Below are 21,042 nucleotides of genomic sequence, written 5' to 3'. Positions count from 1 at the left end.
ATACAGGGTCTAGGACGGAGCTGGTTATTTGTGTACTTGTGTAAGAGTCTTTCTGTTTACTTGTATGGCTGAGTTAGGCACTAGTTTAAAACAAACAAACAAAAAAAAGACAGAGACACCTTGGATTTTATTACTTATAAAAAGATTGAGGCCTAAGATTCTAAAATAAGAGAAATATCTGAGAAAATCAGAGCTGAGRGAGTAGTGGAACTTGTTTACTGAAAGGAATTGCAGTCATTTTATAGCTAGTGGAAATGTTATGCTTTATTACTTAAGTCTATTACTTTTTGCTTATGTTATTATGATCTCTAGGGGCTGTGATYGTACATCAGTGCATGAGCAGGAACAAACCCCAAACTGGAAGATAGCTGAAAGAAATTGGTTTTGAACAGAAGGGAAAGCAGCAGCGTGGGTGGCGGCGAGGCACAAACAGCAGTAGGGTTAGTTGGTATGGGRAGTGCTGGCATGTAGCATACCTTGCTATATACTTTTTTAAATATTTTTCAAAATCACAATGTAGAGCAGATTTCGAGGGAAATAGCAGTGATTTTGCAGAGGGCCTGGCAATGGTAACACAGGAGTTGGGAAAAGAGTAGAGGGATGTGGAAACTTAGCGCAGGAGTAAGTGAAGGAGCTAGTTTGAGATTGGGCTTGGACTCTCAGCACTGAAGCAGATGTGGTGCAGTGGGGGAAGGCCATGAAGGGAGCTTGTGAGGTGAGCTARTCACAGCTACAGGTGAGAAAAGAAAGCTAGTGGAACAATAAGGAGCAAGGGGAGACTTCATCCTAATGACTCTGTAGAGAAGTTGGAGGAAGGAAGCTTTGCAGTGGTATTGCCACAGTGCGGTGGTCACCGGGTGAGTCGTGAAGATGACAGGCAAGGGGGAAGGGGAGAAAATAAGARGGTCAACAGCACAGACATTTTGAGGGTGTACTTCTTAGGAAAAGCTCTTTTACTGATATAAAGCCTTCAGAATGATTTTTAAAAATTTGCACTGAAAGTTTACACCAGCGTGTGTTATACAGTGTGTATCCTCAGAGTTAATTGTTGAAATTCTGTCCAACATCTCTGTAGTTTATAGTGCTTTGATCTCGTGTGTGCCTTTTCCTTCTCTACTGTGGTGCTGATTTACTGACTATAACAGCTTGACTAAAGTTAACATGACATTTGTAAGGGATGCTGAGGGAGGGATACTGGATACTGAGTGCATAATACATTGCATTTAAATGCATAAGACATAATTAAGCACTCAGGATTGAATTTTTAAGGTAAGTAATTTGCTTCCTCAGCAAGATAAGCTCTGTTTTGCTATGGGTCTGTTGTACTGCAAAATAAACTTTGCAAAGTTTGGGCTTAAAGGGATGCTGAAGGTAGTCTGAATACAAAGTGTAAAAATGATGGCCCTCAGTGTTTTGAGAGTAGAAAAAAGCCAAGTTTAAGTTCACATAGGTACGTACCTCATCCCGCTAGTGGTGGTAACTACCTAAACTCCTTACTCTAACTCTGCTTCACAGCTTATGTAACTGCCCTTCTTTGGGGAGCAAAACACAGAGATACTAATCCTTAAAACTTCATATTTATTTGCTGTGAGAAACATCTAGCAGTAAGCTCAGCATATCACCAACAGCCCTCAATCAAATTCATTGAAGTTACAGGAATGCAGAGGAGTGAATGTAGCTGGAGGCACCGTTTCAGTACCGCCATGGTAATGTCACTGTAATGGTGCTGCTCTTCAGCAAAGGCCTGTGTAGTTCATAGTATAGAAAATGAATCTTTTTTGTTTTTTTTAAAAAAAAAAAAAAAAAAGAAAAAGAAAAGAAAAAAGTCTGTATCACAAGCGTCAGGAGTGGGCAAGGATAAATTATCTTCTCTTGGACCTTGGAAGCTCTAGATCCAGGGAAAGACCCATGTGCCAGGATGATAAGAAGACACTTGTGAGCAGAATGTGTGAAAGGGATGGATGTAGCACCACGGGAGAAGTGGAAAGGCAGTTGTCAGTGTGATGGTTCATAGAATCATAGAATCACAGAATGCTTAAGGTTGGAAGGGACCTCAGAGGTCATCTAGTCCAACCCCCCTCCTCATGCAAGGTCACCCAGAGCACAGGGCGGCATCTAGGCAGGTTTTAAAGATCTCCACAGAGGGAGACTCCACAACCTCCGTGGGCAGCCTGTGCCAGGGCTCTGTCACCCTCACTRTTAAGAAATTTTTTCGTGAAGTTCCTGTGGAACTTTTGGTCCCTCAGCTTGTGGCCGTTTCTGCTAGTCCTATCACTGGCCACCACTGAAAAGAGGCCGCCCCCTCCTCCTCACTGCCTCCCTTGAGGTATCTATAGACACTGATCAGGTCCCCCCTCAGCCTTCTCTTCTCCAGGCTGAACAGGCCCAGCTCCCTCAGCCTTTGCTCACAGGGCAGATGTTCCAGGCCTCGATCATCTTTATAGCGCTAATTATATGACTTCTTCCTGATGATGGAGAAATAAATTTTATTATTCCTGGAGGGCTAATTAAGCTGAAGGGTTTTTGTGCCTTTTTTTGTTCGCTTAAGTCCTCAGCTTAAGACTGTAAGCCACCATCTATTACAGAAATGTCTTGTAATGACATTTGTAATATTTTTAATCCTCTTGTAATGAGAGGATAACTCATGTTAGTAGGTCCAGATGTTTTGCTCCAAGGTTTATATTGAATAACTCAACTTTTGAAGAAGTTATGTCTTTTACCTAATCTTTTGGTATTTTTTTTTCCTGTTCTTGTCTATCAAAGATTTGGTTTATTCTTTTTGTTTCTTTTTAATGCTGTTTAGAGGTGCGTACCTGTTTAGTTCTCTTAAGCTTTCCTATGGTCCTACTGTTTTAACATTTAAGTTACAGAGCGAGTGTTAATAAGAATACAGATGGGTGTAGGGAGTTCACTAATTTTTGACGGATCTAGTTTGTCAAACAGAATCTCTGTGCTTAGCAGTGACAAGTGAGTCACTGTCTTATTGTAATAATATGTAGTTAATCTTGTGCAGAACTAGTTTTACCAATCATTCAGTTGTGATACAGATTTCCCATATCTTTTCACCAAATTTCACTGCAGTAAATCATTGTAAGAAAGTACAGTTTCATTTTTGAGAAGAAACTACAGTGTTGCCCTGTTCATAATTAAAGATCACTTGTGATCCTGTGATGATTTAAAAGCACAAAACTGCCAAACTGGGAAGTTGTGCTGAACAGTAAGACATTGTTAGAGATATTTGTCTTTAGTTGGAGAAGTCTCCGGTACCATGTGTCCGAAACTTTAAAGAGCCAGACTGAAAAGGACTGGGAGACTCCTGAGCAGTGTGAGGCCAGAATAAAGTGAAATATTGGAAAGCACAGATTTTTTTTTTAAGAAAAATAATATGCAGAAGCTGGTTAATGGATTGACAAGTTTCTAAAGGAAACCAGGTCTAAAAGTTTTGGAAAAATGGTCATTTTTCTATTAAAAATATTTTTATTTTTCAATTTGAAATAATGCTTAATTTCTAGACCAAATAATGGTCTGTTTTGGTTATTTTTAACATTTGTTATTGACATGGCAAGAAAGGCAAGAAATCAGATTTTTTTAATAGCTCTAATTGAGCCTGAATCCCCTCCCAGAAAAGGTCAAACAGGTAATGTGAGTGGCTGCTTGTTTAGGGAATTGTAAGGGGTGAAATGGGTGGTCTGAGATGGCCATGGGAGCCCACTCCCTGTTTCTGAGGGAAGCGGCTGGTGCCCTGTGTGCGACTCCCTGAATGTACTGGTCCAAGGGGAATGGTTTGGGATGAGCCAGCCTGCGAGAGGGCCTGCTCCGCTGGAAAGCGTTGCCATCATCCCTTGAGATAACTTGTGTGGTAACAGTGATATACGGGTGTTTCTCCATATTTTAAAGTGTTGGATATTGCCAGGTTGTGTATGTCRTTAGTGTCTCTGTTGGGTTGGGAAGTTATAACCAGCTAGCACCTAATACCTTAGCAGAGCAGCAGCATTTCCAAGGCCCAGAGATGAACGTGTTCAAATAACACCTAGAAGAGAAGCACGTGTTGGTGTGAAGCAGGCAACCTGTTAACAATAAAGTTGTCTCCCAGGCAGAGAACAGGGTTTGTATACCCTTGAAAGAGAATAGTTTGAGTTAATCTATTTGTGACTCCCATTTATTCATCTAAAACCTGAAGAGTTTCCTCTGTGAAGTTTGAGCAGTTGCATACACACTGCTCTGGGACCCTTCAGGAAGAAAGGTGTGAAGTTTAAGGATAAGGTTCCTGTGTTGGGAAAACAGACTTAACACTAGAAGTTTTAACAATTCATGTTATGTGTGTCTATATATTCGTACTGATATTGAATAATATGGAAGTTGAAACACTTTTGTATGATGTACAAGAAGTGTGATTTTTCATGTTACTCGGTACTTCCAAAGCTGCTTTGGGTAGAATTCCATGGAGGGATTRCGTTTCATCTTCAATATTAGCCATCAATTCTGGTGGTTATTAGAATTAATAAATTATATTAATGTCTAAAATATCACTGTAACAAGGAAAAAAACCCACAAAATATATTGAGTTTTCTTTTTGTGTTTTAAGCAGTCATTTAGAGTTGTATAGATCCTGTCATGGCACTGGGTTATAAGGGGATCATGCAGTGACAAYGGGAATGGGAAGTAGTGTGGGTTTTGATGTTGATTTTCAATAATTTAAATCAGATGCAAAGATTTCCWAGTTACATTCTTCATTCTGAGGCCTAATCAATCTGATTTTCCTCAGGTGAGGAGGAATCATATCCCTAAAATTGACTTATAGCTGTCATTTTTACCACTTTGTGATCACTTTACAGCACCAGAAGTTTTCTGTAGTAAAATATAAACATCTCTTGCTCCTCAAAACTTCATTCTCTGCCTGTAGCTAAATGGCTGTGTTAAATACTGTCTTTATATCTGTATTGCAGAGAGATACATAATGTCACTATAAATAGTGCACTCCAAATTGATTTTATGCCTGTTACGAGAGCTGCTCGTATGATGAGAATACACTTTGACAAACTGACATGTTTTGATAGGTGCTGAAGTAATTGTACAGATTTTTTTAATTAAGCAAAGATTGCAAGTGGTGTATTCTACGGGAGGTTAATCCCAATATCAAAGTTTAAATGTTAGTTTAAGCATTGCTAAACACAGCCCCGGCTCTTCTCTTGTGCATTTTTTGAAGTGTGATGAGAATTTCATTCTGAGCTTGGGCAGCTGTATTATGGGAATGTAAAGGAACCCGTTGCCTGGCAGCTCTCAAGAAACATGTCTAAATATTTATTTCTGGGGATCTTTAAGCAAATAGCCAACAAGCAGCTCTCTCTGTAGGTTTTCTTTTGCATTCAGCTGCCTCTGTTATGGGAGGATTGCTTCATTATTATAGAGCATTCAAACAAGTCATCACTGCTTCAGTGACCCCTCTTGTTTCCCTTAGGAATGCGGGATCGACTGCTCTCTGTCCTTATGCCTCTTAATTCACACAGAATTAATTCTTAATTCACACAGTTCCTCTGAGTAATTGTGGGTTAATTATGAGGAGCTGGTTTTTGACTCTTGAGATTTAGCTAATTGGTGGTAATATTCCTTTGTATTTTTTAATATTTAATTGATGTAATTTTTTTTAATACTTATGTCAATGGTTTTAAAGGACTTAGTGAGTCATTTAAGTTATTCTCTATTTAAAAACTGATCCACCAAGCATTGATTTTTCTCAGGGATATTAATTTATGTATATATTATATACATATATGTGTGTCTCTGTGTGTGTATATATATGCATATATATATATATCATGACAAATACTGTGCTAAAACTATGTATTTTCCTAGCATTTTCYCTCTAATGTAAAGAGCGCTAATGAAACCTGACTGACTGCAGCAGCCCTTATGTTAGGTAAGAACTCAGTGAAGATCAGCCCGATCAGCCACAATAACCAAGGGGCATAAATGACTCCAGAGGAGCAGTTGCTAAAGCCCACGGCAGTTTAGAGCTAGGAGTGCAGGACAGGAAGGTTAAAGCGGTGCAGCATCRTATGTGGGCTGAAAATACAGCCGCSTGCCTGGCTGCCGCCTGCCTGGCTCTGTCTTTGGTGCCCTCCAGCGGGGCTCCGCGCGAACGGCCGCGCTCGCAGCCCGCCTGCCCTCGCTGCCCCTTCGTTCATCTGCACCGCTTCTTTATTTTCCTCAGAAATTAAAAATGCAGCATAAAAATCCTTAATTCTGTACYGCTGCACCTCCTTTGGTTGCATGTCATGTAGCTTACATGTCATATGSAAGAAAAAGCTGTAAAAAAGCTGTGTTTTAATCTGCAGCGATGCTATCCTTTACATAACGAGCATATTGCAAAGTCTAGCACACGTTTTCCATAGAAGTCTTTTTGAACCTGCTCTCTCCCCAAATACATTTTCATACTTGAAGGACTGGTTTGACAGTCAAGTCTTACTGTCTTGCCTGTGGTAGAAACGGAGACCCGAGTGTTAGTCATCCAGGATCGCGGGATATCGCCCGGGTTCTCGTGCCCACGTGTGCCTCGCTCGCCACCCAGCCTCTCTGTCCGCCAAGAAACCCCAGACAGATACAAATTTGCTGCTTATTGCCCTGCACAAGAGAATGGCAGCAGCACGGTGCTGTTCTCGTTGCTTGATTTCTGGATCTGTTTGCATAAACAATATGGGAACATGACACTTGGGCTGTTCTACCTTATAGCTTTTTTCCTGGCTAAAATTGATATTGTGTTTGTTTTTATTTAATCAGGGAGTTTACATTTTTTTAATAGCAGATCAGAAGTTCTRCAAAAATATTTATGAACGGTAAAGTTCAAATCATAATTTGTACTGAGGAATGGCATTCATTTGTTGTATAAACATGCACTTATATAACTTCATAAAAAAAATTCCAGTTGATCTAAATGATTTGTTCACATTCAGGATTGTCTTCTGGCTTACCAGCCAGATCTCATGTTTGAGAAAAATACTGCAGCGATGCTCCTGAAAGCACGTAGCCTGTTTATTCCACAAAAATAATATTTTTTACAGTCTACATGGCCACAAAAACCTTGCATGTTGCTATCTCCCAACGCATCATTCCTGACCTAGGGAAATGTTACTTGTTACAGTATTGGGTGCTTCCCACTTTGGCATAGCTGCTGTGTCCCATGTTTTGTGACCGATGGCCTCCTAGGAGCTGTGTAACAATCGCTCCGTGTGCCACTAACGGCAGCAAAATAAAGATCCTTGGGCTATACCTTGGAAAAATCCACAGATAGATTTGGAACCTGATCTAAAACACACCGATGGTCTAAATGATTTGGAAGATATTGAAATGGCTTTTAATGATTTCATTTCATGTTGGTTCATATGGGTAAAGTTACATTACTCTTTCATGTTCACTTTTGTAATAGCTCTAAAAGTTCAGGAAAACGTTAATATCATCTCTGATTTCAGTCCTAGTAAATTTAGGACTTTATGTRCAACATACAGATATTAGTAGCAGTCAGATTAATAAATCAAATGTTACTGGGTCTGAAACTCAGAGTTGTCTGTCTGTTATTGGAACTTGGCTTGAAGAGTTTGGTAGAAATCGGAGCACTTTGTAGCTTTTGTGTTGTGTGGCAGTGCTAGGTAACTGCTTAATGGCTCTCACACCCTTTAAATACAACGTGGAAGGGCAGGTCTAGGTGAAAAGACTTCACTTTTCAAGTACCCTTGTCAAAAAGGGGCAGCTTGTGCAAAACAGTAGGAGCAAGAATGTTAAGGGGGGGAAAAGTAAAGAGAAAGTCTCTCTTTGCCACCAGGAGGAGCACGACTGAAATATGTCTTAGTGATATCCTAGCACAGCCTTTAGCAGCAGTTGACAGTTGCAGCACTGAATCTTTGCAAGTATCATTCTTTTTCAGAGTAGATATTACATATACTTTCTATAGTGCAGCTCAAGACAAAAATCAGGAAGAAAGCAAGTGAGAGGCTTTTATATTGTTACAGGTTGTAAATGGGGAATGATTCGTTTGGTGTCTGAAATGGCAAGCACAARGTTAGGTCTGTATGTGAATGCAAGAACGTCATGTTGTGTGATCTGTACAAGGCAGTCGGTGCAAGAACGTTGTGTTGTGTGGAYGTTAGCCACGCTGCCTGCGTGGAGCCCGGCTCTGCTCCAGTGCCCTGGCTGGTGGTCCAGGAGCTGGGGTTGATGCTGCTGCCCCCAGGTCCTTACCTGGGCTTCCCGCAGCCTTGGTGCGGCAGGCACTCGTGCTGCGTGGCTTGTTCTTGCAATCAAGCATGCATTAGGAAATTAGAAAATTAGAAAAAAAAAAAGCAGGCTTTGTTGGATTAGGAGGAAAGGAATCAGTTCTCTGAGAAACAAAGCGCCAAACCTGTAGGTCCTCCCCCTGCTGCTTACAGGTCTCTTTTGTAGATAAAAMCAGGAAAATTGTAAAACAATATAAAGATTTGGAAAGATAAGGGAAATGTAGCAGGTAAATGGGATCTTAGCGTTACATATAGCACCCGGCTTGTGGTTCTAGTTAGCAAATAATAGACAGGTGGTTTTGCCATGGCTCTTCAAGCTGAGATGCTGGTTGGAACATCTTGCTCCTCAGGGGTGCGCTTCACTGTATCTGCACGCAGGTCCCGTTGCCTCGTGGCAGGGAAATGCCACTTGTCTAACTCTGCTTTGCCAGCCCCATCTAGGCACTTTATACATGACAGGATTTGTATTTAAAATTTGAGTGTATGAAACTGACTGTCTGCACTGGTGGGTCCTATCCTTTTATAAACAAGGAGGACTTTTGTGAATTGATTTTACCCAGGTAGAAAATGTGTAGAATACCTAATGCTCTTCCTGCAGTTGTTGTGATGTTGTACAACTACTATAAATCTGACTCCAGCAAAGAGTAAGATTTGCTGTTTTCGACTATTCCATGTGGAATCCATAAACTGGATTAAACTGGATGCTAATTCATAAAGTGCTCCCTACATTCATGGCGCGCAGCTGTCGCTGATTCCAGGCTCTATTGTTCTCCCTGTGAAACTGGCTCCTGCCTTCCCTAGCGCTGGCAGCTTCTGCTCCACAGATTTTTCCCCACAGTATCAGTAAGGGCTCTTCCCTCGGCCTTCTGACAGAGAGTTTTAAAGCAAATGACTTAAAAACCAAAGTCAACTCATTTTATTTTGAGGCAGACTTTCAAAACTATTGCAGTGGATTCTTCTAATGCCTGAATTTTGTCGGCTTCTGTCATCTGATTTCTGCATTTTACCTGATGTGCAAGATACTGGCCATAGTCTGCCAAGGGTGACCGGGACAAGTGTTCAGAGATGGTCCATTACGGGAGAGCCACCTTACTCCATGTGCAGTGTGGTTCTACCTTTGGATCTCTCCTGGACATGGTGGGTCCAGAAGGTCAGTGGGACATGGGAAGCTCAGGGCCAGCACAGACCAGATGTGTGGGTTGCTCTTGTGCTGTGACTGTCAAGTTGTTGCGTGGCTAGTGAGTGGAGTGGGGTGAGGAAGGGCTGCTTTTCTGGTAAAGCCACCATGCCTGTGTAAGAGAAGACCATTTACTAATTTTTGCATTTCTGTCAATATCTAGATATCTTACTGATGAAAACCTGGARGTCAACAGTACAACTAGGTCATGTAAAGATGCAAAATTAATGATTAAACATTTAAATGTTTGTATCATAGCTTTATTCCTTAAAATGCTTTGCTGAGTTCTCATAACTATTTTTTATTAGGATGAAGATGAGCTGGACTCTCACACGATGGTGAAGACCAGCTCAGAGAGCGCTGGCACCATGAGGGCCACGAGCACCATGAGCGAAGGTGCTCAGACAATGATTGAGCACAGCAGCACTATGCTGGAGTCGGACTTGGGGACCATGGTGATAAACAGCGACGATGATGAAGAGGAGGACGGGACCATGAAAAGTATGTTGTTAATTCCCATTTCTGTTGGGTAATGTCATATGTTGCCTCATGCTGCCCGAAAACGTTGGGTCATCGTGGTCCATTAGGTGGTAAGTGCAGAGAGGGGAGTGTGTTCATCTCCCAGAGGGCTCTTTGTGCTACGTAGAGAAAAAGGTGATGGTGGTAGAAGACTGGTCCTGTGCTAAAACTGTGGGCATCTAATTTTAGAGACATTGAGTTCTCCCTACTGTTTRTTTATCTCCTACTTTTTGCCTCCTGTCGTGCATGTATTCCTTAGAGCTAGGCTGCAGTGCAGCCCGTATGCTGCTCTTTGTGTGCATGTTCCTGTGAACTCATCAGGACTCCCCGTGGGTTTAGCGATAGTGCAGATCTTGCTGACAAATTGCTTTATAATTTTATAATCAGTTAGCACATTTTTCTTTTACCGGTTGGTGTTGTTATTAGAACATCCTTGTGGGACGTAATTCAATAGTGCTTGATTTAATGCAATGGTCAAAAGATTATTGAAGCCAAAGTAAAACATCTGTATTGTCATCAGCATCTGAGTGGTTGTTTAATAAAGAGAAAATTGATGAGTTTTCTTAGAATATAAAATTATAAATTGCACTGGTGAAATTCAAGCAATCGATAATAATCTGCCTACATAAGAATGTAGGCACATAATTTATTATTCTTATAATAAAACCACTACAGAATTAGTCACGCTGAATATAACAAGTATTTGTTTGAATGGGTAGCATCATTATGTGACTATTTCTAGCTGTACGTGCCTGTTTTGGAGGCACAAATTTTAACTCCAGGTATTGAAACAACTTCCCTAACTTGAGGGGGGGGAAAAAATCCTGCAAGGAGAGCTTCTCACATACCCCAGAATAAAACTAACATCTCAAGAATTGAAATTTGTTACCAAATAGCTCACTCTGTAGCATGTTTTATAGTAAGTGAAATGTGGCATTTCTGTTTGCACTTATGTTCCTGACGTGACTTGCACAAGGTGAGTTGGAGGCACAAGTCAGGAGCATGTTTTATTTGGGGCTTAATGCGCAGCAGATTGGGGGGAAGGAGGAAGGGAATTTGTTGGGTTTTGGATTTTTTTTTTCCTTTAGTGTCTTCAACTGTAAAATAAAACACCTCCTGATAGGGCCATTGGTTTTATTGTATGGTCACTTCTCACTCTGCACACACTTTAATTTGTTTTTGTGCTGCTGCAGAATACTTGTGTATCGATCTGTGTAGCTAATAGATCAAGCTCATTTTTGAAAGTCCAAGTCCATGGCCATCTATGTAGTTTATGTGTGCTGAGGGGCAGTATTTATTAATAAGCCATACAAATCCATGTGGTGGCATTAGGGTTGCCTTGCAGTCTCTTCCCTGCGTCATATTTGTCTCGCATGTTGCTCTCAAAAACTCCTTTCACTTCTGAATTGATTCCAAGGGCAGCAGCAGTCAGGTGAGGGGAAGGGGAACTGCCTTTCCACACCTTGGCCTTTAATCTGTAGGGTTCTTAGCTCTGTTCTCTCCTCTGTGAAAYAGAAGAATATAATCTTTGGCACAGCAGGTTTCTCGCCTGCCTTTACACCTATAGTGTCAGTGAAGGAAATTAAGCAAGCTGAAGGTAGGCTGAGCTTTATTGTGTGTTTCACGTTAGATACTCRCTAGTAATTCAGGAATCTGCTTTCTGAGAGCAAATGGAAATTGGACCCAGCTGAGCTGCTCCTCTTCTGGTTCTGTGATTCCTGAATAGCTGGCTGAAACAGAAGCAGCAGCAGGTGGCTTAATTTTTCCTAAAGTTGGGGGGGAAAGGCAGCTTGAAGTCAAAGGGAAAATTTAAGTTTTGGTTACCTCAAATGACAAGACCCATATGAATGGTACCAGAGTGTGAGGGCTCTTGGGTTCAGGCAAAGCTTTTTCCCGCTTCCCAGGACTCTCTTGTCTGGAGCAGTCCAGAGCTGTGCCGTACACCTTTGAGTACCTGTGAGAACCTTTCTGGCTGCCCTCTGGGCAGTCCTCCTTCCCACCTTTCCTCCTTTGGGCTGGTGACCACCACTGCTGCTGCTGCCCTCCTTTGGGCTTGAGAGGCCGGGGCTCGGAGCCAGGCGGCCTCTTCCAAAGCCTCTTCCAAAGCCCCGGATCGACGCCTTGCTCAGCGCTCCCTTCATTGGCATCATGGGGTTGGACTAAGTGACCTCTGGGGGTCCCTTCCAACCTTAAGCATTCCGTGATTCTCTGACTGTAATRAAGCAAAACAGGGAGCCTCAAAGCGCTCCCGGTACGTGTGTGTAGGAGCACGTTGCAGGCCAGCAGCTCCGAGAAACAAACCGAGTTGACTAGGGAAGAGGGATTTTGTTTCCCTCCTAGAAATGCAACATATTTACGAAAAACTCCATTTTTTTTTAATTGCTGTTGTGTTTAGTTTCACGTTTTGTTTTGCTCTGCCTTTTGTTTCCCTCCTCAAGGACAAAATAAGAAACAGTAATAAGTTTTTATTTATAAGTGCCCATGCTCAGAGGCCTCTGGGAACCACGACAGAAAATAATTAAAARCATACATATATATATATTTCATAAATGGAGAAATGTGCCTGAATGAAATAGGGATTTAGAATAAAGAGAGACCTGTCATCCTACCCTAACATACAATATACAGCCTAGCAATAARCATTCTGCTTTCTTGCTTAGTGTGTCTGTATGTGCTCACGAGCAGAGAGTATGCACCTAAAAAGAGAGAAGAAAGAAAAATACAAGAGGTAGGGAAAAACAGAGCTTCGATTGGGYGTGAGGTGGGACTCGGGGAAAAGAAGCTGAGTTTGTAGAGCTGCTCCAGCTGCCCCTCGTGCAGGAGCATCACCCTGGCACGGAGCACATGCAGGGACGGGTCCCCGGGGCTTGCAAGGCCTTTTTGTGGCAACAAGTGTTGCTGGGAATGATGCCTGCTCTTTTCCCTCCTCTTTTCTCCCTTCTCCCCGCTTCCCGAGCTCTTGGTGGTGGCTGTTGTTACTTCTACATTTGCCACTAGCTCTGGGTTGGCAAAAAAGGTTGCCTCTTAATGTTCAGTCTTTTATTGCCATTGCTTCCAACTTCAGCGAAGCTTCCAGATGCTTCATGATTGGCGACAAATAGATACAAAGAAGAAGGGAGTGAACTAATTAGGTGGCATTTGACAAACTGGGTGTAGAAAACTGGTAAGTGGGGGGTGATTTTTGTTTGTTTTTGATTTTGTTTTTGCTCTACTTCTTGCAAGGGAGAGAAAAACAAGATCTATGCAGTTCCCYTAGCACATGGGCTCCCTGCCTGCAGTGGGACATGCACCCTGTTGTACAACTTAAACCCCAGTTAGGGTCTGTTCTGTCCCTTACATTGAGCAGGAGAGCCACGTGAGTGGCACAAGCTGAAGCTGGAGGTTTGCAGGGRCARTGTCCCCCAGGAGTCAGTGCTGGGTCCTGTGGGTCCAGCTCGTTCCCGAGCCACGCGGATGAAGGGACCCYCTCTGGGAAGGGGGGCTCATGCACCACAGGGCTGTGCTGCCCTTCAGAGACACCTTGACAGGCCGGAGAGGTGGGCAGAAGGAAACCACATGGAGTCCAACCAAGGGAAGTGCAGGGACCTGCATSTGGTGAGGACTAGATGGACTTCAGAGGTCCCTTCCAACCTCAGCCTTTCTGTGAAACTGTGGCTGAGGTCCTATGACAGCCTTGGCTTGGGCTAGGCTCAAATACAAGCCCCTGTAGACTTCTGCGAGGCTCCACGTGCYGTCCTCTTGTACATAAGTACTTATAGGAAAGTATAGGCAGAGCAACATGAAAAAGAAAGAAAAAGGCAGAGCAAAGAGCAGGTTTTGCTTGAATGCAGTGAACATTTGGGAGCATGGTGCATTTCCTTTCCAGGTAAGGATTTTGTGTTCAGATGTTTAAATAGATGCTTGTTTTCTCATGGTCCTATTGACCTGTTCTAGAAGTAGACCTGGAATAAGAGCTGCTTGGGTTTTGGTAATTGTATTACTAGTTTTAGTATCACTTTTTGCACATACTGTATTTTCTTCTTTTATTAGTAATAAATAATTACTCTTACGTTGTATGTTTGCGGTACCTTTTCAACAGACCTAAGAATGATAGCCTAGAATTTGTACCACCTGTATCACTTTGTTGGTTTTGAACCACTTCCTGGTAGTTCTCTTAACCTAACATTACAGGATGCAATTATCTCAGAATGATCTTTTCAACTGAGATTTCATTGAAGATGTTTCTGAATTGAGACTATTTTCTTTTAGATTTGTTTCTCTTGCTTAGCTAGTTCATAAGAATGAGCAAGATTGATTGAGATATTCTCTCCTTGGTGGGGTTTATAGAGTCGACTACATCCTGTATTGTGGAATTTTGCTGTTTCCCAAAGTCCATCAAGTGATGTCAGCAGTGCATTACTGYAGCAGTCAAACAGGACATCAAGTAGTTAGTGAGGCAGGAGATTGTTTTCCTGTCACTCTGTTTGCTCTTCCTAGGTGGTTTCCTAAGTGCTCATTCAAAAGGCTTTTGAAGTTGCCCGCCAGTCTGATTCAGATAGTATTTCCATAATTATGTCTTCTGTGCTTCTCGCATTGTCTAGCAGAGACTCAGGCCCAGATAGTTCTTTGAATTTGGGATATTTCTCCTGCTTAAAGCATTTATTAAATCCTGTCAGCTCTCTGGCAGTTGGGTTCTTAGCTTGAATGGGAAAATTAAGAATTTCTAGGAACTCCGCAAGGAAACTGAGTTATCCGATGGTATCGGCGGTGCTGTAGCCTGGGCATCGATGTTTCATTGATGTAGTTGGTCAAGCCAGCTTACTGTGTCCATTGTAGGGCAGTTTGACACCATACGCTGCATGTAGGGCTTCTTATTGTACATGGAGCAGGAGGTCCTAGGTGTTCCCCAAGCCTGCTGCAGTCCCCAAGCCCCCTCCTGTGACGGGTGCTGCGGTTGTTCATTTGCGCCACTGCTGGTGGTATCTCCTACAAATTGGAGGGAGGGTCGTGTTGACAGCTCTGGTTCAGCCACAGCAGCAAAAGCACATGCTTAACATGGGGCTTCCTTTTGTTTCTTTTTGTTTTTTTTTCTTTCTTTTCTTTCGCTTCGCAGAAAGTTTGAATGAAGTATAAGTCAGCGGAAAGGGCTAATGGGTTTAGAATGGTAATGGCATTAGCTATTTTTTTCTGTTCACCAGAAGGTGGGAAAAATAGGGTAAGAATTAGCCCATTTTACAAGTGTCATCCTTAGGAAACAAAGGAACATTTTGGAGCAAATATCTTTTTTCATAAAATGTCTTTAAACTTGCATATGCTGTATTAAGTGCTATGCTATAAAACCAAAGAAATGATGATTGGAAGTGGAATACAAACGGACCAAGCTGGCAGGGGCAAGAGAGGTTTGAGGAAGSGCACAGGAGCGAGTGGCGGAGGAGGCCGCCTTGGAGTGCACGGACACAAACGCAGGCGCCTTGGGAACAACAGCAGGAGCCGGAGCTCTGCATGTGGCCACTGTGTCCCTGGGGACAAGTGACACGGAGGGGCTGACACCCACGTGGGTGCAGCCTCTGCAGTGAGGATGAGGCTGGGGTGCCTTCTCCTCCTCTTCCTCTTCCTCCTCCTCTTCCTCCTRCGTGTGAGGAACAAGTGGAGTGCAGAGCTGCCACAGGGCGGGATGCCAGGCGGGCTGCAGGTTGGATTGACAGGCTTGGGATGGTGCTGAACTGGGATTGAGCCGGGAGGGAAGCGGCCAAGGCTGCCCTTAAAGCACCTCAAGAATCACAGAAAAGGTGGAATGAATCAAGAAATCAAAGAAACACTCTGGATCGCAAGCCCGAGCTCTTGTGGGGGCTGCAGCCTCCCTGGCATCTGCTGGACGGGTGCCACAGCAGGGTGCAAGAAATCCAGGAAGCCTCTGGAGGATGAGAGACATAATGTCTTGATACGGTACCGCGTGGGCCGAAGAGGGGGAATGTGCAGCTGGACCCGGTATTCAGAAGCAAGGAAGAATGGCAGGAGGTGTGAAAATTGGTGACAGCCTTGACCCTAGTGACCGTGAAATGGAGGGGCTGAAGGTGGGGTGGAATTGAGAATGGTAACTAGATACAGAGGCTGGACATCAGGGATGCAAGTTTTTGCTTAGAGAGGTTACTTGCTGGTAGCTGAAATTGCTTGGAAAGCAGCTCCAAAGGGCAGAAAAGCTGGGGAAGGCTGGTAARCCTTGACAGACAGCAGCCTTCAAGCTCAAGAGTGGTTCAGCCCGATCCTGAGGGAAAATTCCTCTTGGGAGATTGGTGGGGCTGAGCAGCCAGTTTGTGCCTGAGCTCCTGGGGGAGCAAGGAGAGGCAGTGGCAGAATTGGGAAATGCTACCTGGGTGTGGGACTTTTTAATTTTGTTTTCTTTTGTCTGAGGGCACTCAGAGATCCCTGGTGTCAGGCTGCTCTCCTACGATCTCTGAAAAGCCCTGGAGACATTGTGTGTGTGGTGTGGTGGGTTTTTTTTTTTTTTTTTTTTTTTTTTAAACTTTATTTGAACTTATTTATTTGAGCTTATTGTGACCATCTTCAAAAAACATGGAAAGGAGTCCTGGGGGTCTGGGGAGCTAATTCTGCTTAACTGTCACAAAACGAACTGTAGGATATAGGTAGTATAGAACAAATGGGAAGTGACTTACAAAGTATATTTGAATGAATGGGTTATCCTTAAAGCATCTTTGTTTATTGTGTTTTTAACTTCCAGGATCTTCCATGAACTTTATATTTTGCAAAATAGTCCAAAATAGCATTCAGTCTATTGTGGTGTGGGGAGCCTAAGCCTTCTGGAAAGGCAGTGAGGAAGAGGTAGGAGCCTTCCGASGGGCAATGGGGAGCCTGTGTTACCTGCTTTTAAATTAGTAGGCATCTCCTTGTTTTTCATGAAGCATTAACTAGATGTGCTCGTGTTAAGTTAGCTAGAGATCAGAAGGTATTCCTTTCTGTGTTTTGTTTGTCTGTGAGGATGGGGATTTTTATTTACTTTGCTTTGGAAAGATGAGTACTCTGAACGTCCCAGATCCTCTCCTTTCTCAGGCAAAGGAGACGATCCCTTGTGGGATGTAGGGGGACTGCTGGCACGTGTGGAAAGAGACTCTGGTAGCTGTAATGCACCCTGTTATGGACTCAGGGACTCCAGGGGAGCCACTGCTATTCTTCAGGCATGTCCTTGGCACGTTTCCTTTGCAAGGGGGGAAGGTAAGTTCACTAATCTCTGCAGGAGGGAAATAACTGACAGTGAAAGGCGAGCAGGGTGCTGTCCTCCCTCCTGGAACAAGTAGCCTCCCTCTTTWGGCAGGGAAGCAATCAGCACATCATGTAACAAGTAATAAAAACCTGTCGTTAAGAACATACATTGATTGCATACTGTTTTTTCATTCTCTTCTCCATACCCCCACTTTTGGGGGATGATGTTCAAGCAAAGGGTTTACAGAACTCTGTGCTCTGGTTTTCGCGCTTTTAGTGCTTATTTCTGTAGCTATTTGTCAACCCTGCCATTTCCCTCCTGTCCTTTCCTCTGCTCTRGACCCTGGAGATTAGGAAACATCATTGTAGAAATGCTGAGCTTGGTGGGAGCAGACTTGGAATGTCCTTGAAGAGGAGGCATCTGCTTTGTGACCTCCTTGCTTCACGCTTCCCTTTAGCTCAYGGGATGCTTTTGTGTGGTAGAGAGTTGCCAGTTAAAAGACAGGGAACAGAGTTAACTGCAGTCCGGGGWTACAAAAGACTATGGCAATAACTACGAGGGAAAAGGTGGATAAATGYTTTGGGAGGAGGAGGTGTGGATGAAAATATGGCAGATTGGATGAAGGAATCATCATGGAATTGAGGAGGAGCAAGTAGTCGAGTGCCGAAAGGGCATGTGCTGAGAGCATAAGCAAAACAGTAGAATACATTTTAAAAAAATCCCAAAGAGATCTTACTAGAACAGAGTGGTAGGGAGAAATTTTTTTTTTAATAATTTTTTTTTTTAATAAAAAAAGAAATTTTTTTTTTAATAAAAGTTACGTTACAAAAGATGGCAGCGCAGAAACTGGAAGGAAAAAAAAGTGTAGGAAGATGGGTGGAATGACATGCCATAGGAAAAGATGATAAAATAAAAGATGAAATTGAAAAATGTCACTGGACTAGTGAGGCAAATTGTCAGAGGTAAAGATCAGCAAGTCATAGTGATCACATGCTAAGCACAAGTTCAGAAAGGCATTTCAGGTGTCTTTGCTTTTTCTAGTCATAAAAAGAAGTAACTCAATTTCTTAAATCTTATAGAATGCTTATACTTTGGTATCATTCTGCATGTAGGGTTTTTTAACTTATTTATTTGCATTTCTCATCCTAGTCCATATTTTAATGGTAGAAATGTATTTCATATTTTTTTTACTTTGGCTTTTTGAGCAAGTACATCTTTCATGGGTCATAATTCTGTACAGAAATCTGAGGCAACTTGCATAGCACTGCTAAGGTATTTTTTTAGGTTTTATTTATTGCTCTATTTAATAGTTAAATCCAACAAATGAAAGCAAGTTTCAGTTATTTCGGGTTGTGGGTTTATTTTTGGTGTTGGTTAGTTTCAAGAAGCAGCAAAAGGGAGTTCACGCCATGGTCTTGGTTTGTATTTCGCAAAGCTCTTGCAGCTGTGSAGCTGATGACAAAACATCTCACTGGGGTTCTCCACCATGGAGACAGGGCACTTCGCAGCCATCTGTGGAGTGTGATCCTCTAATATGCTGAGAATCCTCATTTGGCAGTGAATTTGATTAAGCAGCGTCTAGACGCAATTGGGGTAGTTGTTTTTCTGCGATTTTTTTTTTTTTAAATAATCATTAAATCACACCTTTGAAACTGATGCAACTTGGTTGCCTTCCTGGGAGTGCCTGTGGACCAGGCCTTCACGTTAAGGGCATTCAGCACCCAAAGGGATGCTTAGCACCTTGTGTTGTTCYGTTTCTATAACAACACATAGATAGCACATGAAGTAACTTCCAATGTGATTTGTGTATGCAAGTCTGCAGTGTCTTGAACATTTCCCCACATTGTATCTTGCTACAAAAATATCATTCTTTGGCCATGAGCTTTTATGCCAGAGATCCTCAGGGGGCAAACAGTTTCTGTAAAATCCRAGAAAATTAAGGCAACAAATTAATGAATGATGTTTATTAAATTAATAAATGGAGTTTATTCTATAGCTCAGTAATCTTTCATTTTTAAAGAGTTTTAACTTCTTTTTTTCTTTCAACTAAGGAAATGCTACTTCACCACAAGTACAAAGACCTTCTTTCATGGACTACTTTGACAAACAAGATTCCAAGAATAAAAGCCCTGAAAACTGTAATCAGAACATGCATGAACCCTACCACATATCCAAAAATGTTTTCCCTGATAACTGGAAAGTCCCTCAAGATGGAGACTTCGATTTTGTAAGTACATTCTTCATGTTTTTCTTGCAGGAAGTTTATGTGTTTATGCCAAAAAGAGTCGATCCTTTTCTATAATTCTGTTAATACAAATAAAATAAGTAGTCTTTCAAGAATGCTGTCCAGGTTTTTCATCTTACGGTCAGGTACTGGCTGCAAAGTAAGTGCATAGATGAGTATATGACATTAAAAACATACTTTTTTGTTACTGCATTTTTTAGGTATAAGATATTCTCAACTCTTAATAATTTCCGTGTTGTTATGACTTCAGAATTTGATCCAGTTCTGTTAAGGATTTTAAAATTTTTACAGACCTGAAATACTGTTACACTGGGGGATATCGCATTGAGATAATGCACATTTTAAACTGGATAGAGACGTTTAGTCACTCTCCTTGGGAGATTAAGATCACTCACTGTTTTGCATTAGCTGGTTTGTTGATACTGTTCCACTAGTGCACCTCTTTCTATACAGAATTCCTGTATCTAACACCAGTCAGTCTATTTTAGAATTTGTTTTGTCCCCYGCATAGTTTGTGTAATTTCTTTCTTTTTACCTACACTGCAAACAATAATAGAAGCCAAAAGAAAAATGTTCCTACATTATTTATCTATATCTGAATCAATAAACAATTTAAAAAMGTTTTAATGAAGTGCAATAAGAAGTTATTACTACTACTTGTAGGTAGGTGCCTCAGCTCCCACTTTGTTCTACTTTTAACCTTTTTGAATGAAATAACTTGGTTTATGTTAGACCTAAAAGACATTCATAGTGCAGTGGCTAAACAGGGTCACGTGACGACTTTTGAAAGTCAGCTTGGGGTTTGGAGAAAAACACTGTGTTTAATTTTAGGTGACAGCTGTAGGTGTGGGGTTTTTTTTCCCRTTTTCACTTACTGCATTTCTAAATAAAGCTGACTCTTACATTTAAGCTACTGGAGGGTCGCCAGCTAAACAGCGCAGTGCAAGCTGTTGCTGCCTGGGAATAGCGTTTTGATTAAGCTCTTTCTTTTTGGGACTTTAAAATGCAATAGCCAGCATCCTCATAATAGACTAATAAAGCAACTAATTGAATTATTCATTGGAAAATAGCTGGCTGTGTTTAAGTGGGGTGGTTATAATGGCAACAGAATTGCTCATAGAACAATTTAAAACTCATCCTTTAACTCTCACTGCTAAGAAATGCAAGCAACTTTTTGTAACGGCTAGAGTTTTGTTTCTGTTAAGTGCTTACCCAGGAGTAATTTGGACACAAATAATCCTGTGGATCTTGCGGGGATTGCATGWATGTGTGAAACTGCCTTCCTGAAATGAGAATTTGTCTTAAAGTCAGACCCAGAGGAAGTCCCCTACTTCAGAAGTGGTTGTGCTGAGTTGCAGGGGAAACTTCTTAGTGGCTTTGGAATGGGGGGCAAAGGAAGCTCTTCAAGGAGCTGCATRATGTGTTGGTCATCTGGAGCTTTCTGAAGATACCTCGTTGCAAGACTTTTAAGAAGAAGTGATTCTGATGGAGTAGGATTCAAAAACTGAGTGCAAATCTCTTTTGGATTTTCCTTTAAGGATGGCAAAAGGCAAATACTTCCACAGAAAAGCCAGTATAAGAAAGTGGTTAGGAAGAATTCTCAATAATGGGTGTATTCTTCCAGATTGGTCCATTA

At 42.0% G+C, this 21,042-nt stretch overlaps 1 protein-coding gene across 1 annotated transcript in view; it reads left to right on the top strand.

Annotated features, from left to right (window-relative positions):
- Nucleotides 1-21,042, top strand: part of STK3 (serine/threonine kinase 3) — a 109,692-nt gene that overhangs the window by 45,682 nt on the left and 42,968 nt on the right. The window contains exons 8-9 of the mRNA XM_026050018.1: nt 9,753-9,945; nt 19,213-19,388. Coding sequence (XP_025905803.1) covers nt 9,753-9,945; nt 19,213-19,388 — 369 coding nt within the window. The remainder of the gene's footprint in view (nt 1-9,752; nt 9,946-19,212; nt 19,389-21,042) is intronic.

Source organism: Nothoprocta perdicaria, unplaced genomic scaffold (assembly GCF_003342845.1).
Source record: "Nothoprocta perdicaria isolate Ctin4 unplaced genomic scaffold, notPer1 scaffold_64, whole genome shotgun sequence".
NCBI lineage: Eukaryota > Metazoa > Chordata > Aves > Tinamiformes > Tinamidae > Nothoprocta > Nothoprocta perdicaria.
The sequence above is the reverse complement of the archived record's forward strand: the minus strand, read 5'-3'. Positions and strand labels throughout refer to the sequence as shown.